Source organism: Sycon ciliatum, unplaced genomic scaffold, assembly GCF_964019385.1.
Source record: "Sycon ciliatum unplaced genomic scaffold, ocSycCili1.1 SCAFFOLD_2704, whole genome shotgun sequence".
Classification (NCBI taxonomy): domain Eukaryota; kingdom Metazoa; phylum Porifera; class Calcarea; order Leucosolenida; family Sycettidae; genus Sycon; species Sycon ciliatum.
In genome coordinates, this window is record NW_027044936.1 from 1 (window position 1) to 5,000 (window position 5,000).

General features: G+C 50.9%; 1 protein-coding gene across 1 annotated transcript; it reads right to left on the reverse strand.

The window, feature by feature from the left end:
* Positions 1 to 1,812: 1,812 nt before the first annotated feature.
* LOC135830744 (tight junction protein ZO-3-like) lies at positions 1,813 to 4,846 on the reverse strand (the record flags this gene model as incomplete). Its single annotated transcript, XM_065342964.1, is given in 5 exon segments — positions 1,813 to 1,859; positions 2,258 to 2,855; positions 3,193 to 3,296; positions 3,432 to 3,519; positions 3,858 to 4,846. Coding segments are annotated over 5 exon segments (1,826 nt in total), but the record flags the coding sequence as incomplete, so codon positions are not given.
* Positions 4,847 to 5,000: the final 154 nt, after the last annotated feature.

The following is a 5,000-nucleotide window of genomic DNA, read 5'->3' on the forward strand; positions in this document are numbered from 1 at the left end:
AGATGCCCACAAGGCAGCCGCCTTTCAGTCGCAGTCCCGGACCCTGCGCCGCCTCTTCGCTGCCCTCCGGCGGTGGATGTACGGTGACATGGCGCACTCCATCTGAGCTGGATGTCTGCGACCTATATGTGTTACAGCACACAGCATGCATAGGCATAGGCACATGCATAGGCATAGGCATGTGCCATACAATACAATATTAAATATTGTGATAGCAGCTACTGGGGCACCTCAACCAGGGTTGCCAACCGCCAATATTGGTCCGTACTTTGACGACAATGAACAATTGGTCCAACAGGTCGAATGCACAGATCCACGAAAAATTCCTGAGAACGGCACTTGCCTGCACACAAGGACCTGGAAAGCACTTGGCAACACTGCCCAGTGCCCAACCATTTTGAGCTTTTCATACCTGCACGTTTCTACAGCACGCAACTCATACAATCTACAGTATTCGTGGAGATCACTGTTCGTCAGGCGAAATAGCACGTCATAGTACATTCGAGATCAGCGGGAAGAAGATGACGACGTCCACTAATTTAGTATCTGTGCACACGAATCTGCTGTGTGTGTTACTCTGTGTGTCAGCTATGGCATCATCGCCTGTGGTTCCATGCCTAGCATGTACGTCTGAACCATCCTGCAAAGTTTGAATGACGTAGGTTGAGCGATCGCTCCGCGAAACATACTTTTTGAAATTCTCTTCATAGTATATCTTCCACCATTGAAATTTCGAATTTCTTCGAATTTTTTGCTGAGAGGGGTGGCTTGCAACCTCGATATGGCTTGTTCCAGGCATGCTTTGGAGCCATCGCCTGTTGAAGTAGTGGCGGGGATCTGCCTTGCAACTGCTACAACAAAAAATGATTCGATCTGAGAAAGGGTGAGACCGCGAATCTCGGTTGAATATTGAGTATTTCAAGCCTTTTCACGACGAAGATGGAGTTCTTTTTGGAGATGGACGTCGCGGCAAAGGACATGGTGTCCGACTTCTGGTATCTGGTGAAGCCAGGGATCATTTGTCCAGCCTAACCGTCGGTAAGCTTGTGTTTGGATCCCGTTCTGCTCGATGTGGTAGATCACAAAAAAATTGATATCGCACAAATTGATCTCAGCATCGTGCGTACGGTATTTTATATTCAGAAAATCCCAAAGTGTCTCTGTGTGGTCGTCCTATGCCACGAGAAACTCCAATCAGGCTCCTATGTCCTCTGCCTTCGTGATTGAATGTCCACTTCGTTTGAACAACGAACACAACAATCGAGGACGGCTTTGCAATGAAAAATACAGCTATACTGGAGCTGAAAAAAGAAGAAAAAAACATGCTCAGGATGAGACTCGAGTACACGCATACTCCCCCAGCAGGTGAAACGCAATTTTTTTGTGAAAAATGCGTGTCGCCGACTGACCAGTAATTTCGCCTGACGTGCCGACGCATGCATGCGTTTAGCATATACAGTACCACCATCTCCAGTTACAAAGAATATGAATGATACCTGTCTGTTATCCAACTATAAATATAGTGAGTTGCCTACTGTAGAAAGTTCTAAAAACGGTTTGTGAGGGCGTGGGACGTTTGGTTGCTCCTCCTCCTCCTCCCCCCTCCCCCCCCCCCCCCCTGCTGTATTTTCCATTCTTTACATTCAGGTCTGTACATACCTGTGCGCACCTCTGCTATCTGCAGGCAACCATGCATAAAGCACAGCAAGGTTGAGTGAAGACTTACACATCAGTGGCCGATGGCAAAGGCCGCTCAACCATGGCTCTGCTGTACGAAGGAGGAGGAGGGTGTTCTTGCGAGTTAGATACAACGCCACCACCACCGGTCTCGATATTCTGCTCCAGCAGCCACGATGCATCTGCTAGGACAGCCGGGACAAGGCAACATATTGCATGTACAAAGGAAACACAGACAATAATGTACATGTACACAATGTACACAATGTACATGTACATGTACATGTGCATTCCCCATCCATTGGATACTACTCATTTCAAACACTGAACGTAATATGCTTAGCTTGTGCCTTCCGACACCATGCAGTCCCGCTGGAGGGCTATGTAGTTCGGTGTGTCAATTTCATCTGGTGATACCACAGCAGGTATCAGTGGCTTACCAAACAGATCTTGCAATCATATCACACGTGAGCGTACTGCTCTCCTAAGAGGTAAGGGCCTTAAAATTCGGACCAAGAAGCAAACAATGGCGGACTCACCGAACACGTACAGCACACACACACACACACATATCAAGTACCTTCAACTTGCGACTGGCTCACACCAGCTTGCGGACCCTGGTTGCCGCCAGCATTGGGGAATACCTCGTCATCTGCGGGCACTCCCGGAGCTTGGTTGCCATCTTCAGCGGGCACAGTACCATCATCCTGGTCAATGAAAGCAAAGTTCGGAGTGGACTTGGCAGGCTTCATTCTTCTGAGTTGAGTTATTGCTTCGATGCTCTCGGGGTCCTCGCCGGCCGTTGTCTTTCTACGCGGACGGCGTTTGAACTTCTCGCGTGCCGAGAGCGGCTCCTGGTCTAAGCGATGGTCGCTGCTGGTGCGACGCAAGTTAGTTTTCTCGTCGTCGTCGGGTGGCACCGACATGTCTCGTCCGGCGATGATCTCGGCAACAGACTGTCGGATACGCCAGCGCTTGCTCTTCCTCTGCGGGCGTCCACGCACCGGCATCAAGTCGCCCTGAGATGCCGCCGGCAGGTGGCCGTTGCTGAGCGACTTTGACGGCACGAACGCCTCGCCGGCCTTCAGGACGGTCAGCTTAGTGCAGCCGTCCTTGGCCAGCGCGAGGGCTGTTATGGTGGCGGAGGGTGTCTTGTCCACCATTGATATTCCATTGATCTGCGCAAGGTAGTTCAATGGATGAAACAGGGAGGATGCGTGTGGTTTAGACACCCGGTCTAGAAATGGTGCAGAGATGCCTGTCACTGGGAATACCTATTTGCGACTGCTCGTCTTCACCTTCACATGCCTGATTGTTTGCAATGAAAATACACCAACAGTCATGACCCCACCCAGTGATAATGTGCAATGTACCGTACAATCATGAATGTTACGGTAGGGTCTCTGCTGCATTGCATGAATTTTGTGCCAAGGATTGATGGTCAGCGTGAGCTCTTTCCGCACTGCCAGGTACCTAGAGAGAGTCAACTTACAAACTGAGAGCTAGCAGACTTACCTGCATGATATGATCCCCGCACTCCAGACCCCCATTCTTATGGGCAGCGAGTCCCTCCACCACTTCGGACACCATCATTCTCGTTTCCAGCAGCACTCCCAGTTCTGCGCAGCACAACCAGCAAGTCGCACAAATCACTTGACCAGCAGCAGCCTTCACCGGCTCACTGTCCACTCTCCCAGCAGGTGCAACACAGCATGCATGAAGACAATGGTACATAGAACACAACATAAACTTACCCTGTTCAGCTGGAAGGCGCACTTCCGTGAACTGGCTCTCCTTTTTCGGCAGACCAACATCTGGAGTGGGGCTTTCACGGTTGAAGACCTACAAACCACAGGGCCCCAGTAGGGTGATTTAGTACCAGCACCAGAAGTAACGGTTCGATACAAACACATCCCTTACAGTCTGTACGTCAACCCATTTTGTTCCATCAGCCGCATGATCTGTTCTATCAATTAAATCTACAAAGTAAGTTCTAGTACTATGTAATGAGGATTGTGAAGTTCAACCTAGTGCAAAATGATGCTCTATTCCAAGAGGTAAACTGTCAAGTCAAGCTGCTAACATCCCTGGGGCTTAACGTAACTCTCACAAACGAAACCAACATTACTGTTTCCGAAGATTTGCTCTCAGCTATTGCTCCTTGCCTTTCGCCCCCGTACCTTTTCTTTCAGCTGTCGTATCTGCTTCATAGCTGCACTAGCGTCACTCAGCAGCCTGTCGTATTCATCACGTAGACTGGACGTTGCCCGAAGTGACTGCTCTAAGCGATTCCTCATTTCCAGGCAGAGCTCATCCTTGTGCTTGCACTCACCACGTAGTCGGTCCATCTCGCGGTTGATCATTTCATCATAGTCCCTGGACTGCCGAGAAGCTGCGCCCTGGGATGAGGCATCGAACATATCCGTGCCCATGCTCGACCGCTTGCTTATCATGCCATCGGTCAATACGCTCGATGCATCGTCCAAGTAGTTCACAGCGCTGCCATGCATAGGGGTGGTCGGTGAGCCGAGCTCCTGGGCAAACATTCTCATCTGCGATCCCGGTCTCATCTGCTCGTCCGACGGCGACATCACGGTGTTCTTCGGCGGGGCCCGGCCCGTGCGTCGGCGCAGACTGGCACGGCCGCTGGAGAAGTATGGCACGAGCTCCGCCAGCACCCTGGACGGCCCTGACTTGGCCTTCTTGGGCGTGCCACCGTCCCCTGCACTGCCCGACGTACTGGCTGCATCTGGCATACCACTCGCCGGCTGGTCATCATCGCCGGACGCGTGGCGGTGCAGAGATCGATTCCTCGATGGCCGTGTAAGACTGGCCAGGGGAGAGTTTCTTCCAGTGGACCGTCGCATGGTTGGTGGGCCGGAGTGTGATTCTCGGTAGAATTCCGGCGAGCTCGACGCATTGTTTGCATCGTGGTCTGACTCGGTTGTAAAGCGCGAAGACTGGATCATCTCTTGACGTTCATACGCTGCCGACAGTAGTGCATCCCTCTCCGATCGCAAAGCACCAATCGTAGCCATTGCTCTCGTCAGCGTTTCACCTGAGTGTTGCTCTTTACTTTCTGCTAGTCGCCATTGCTCACGAACGTGAGTGCATTCCTCATTCATCAGGGAAATGTGATCGCGCAACTCTTGTACTTCGCGCTCTGAAACTGTAGCAGCAGCAGCAGCAAGAGAGTAAGTTACATTTATAAAGACAGGTAAATCTAACAAATGAGGACTGAGACCTCTACAACAGGGTTTTTACGCCTGAAAGCAGGTGCATGATTTAACAAGCAGTTTGTCAGTCTAGATTTTATGCGCAGA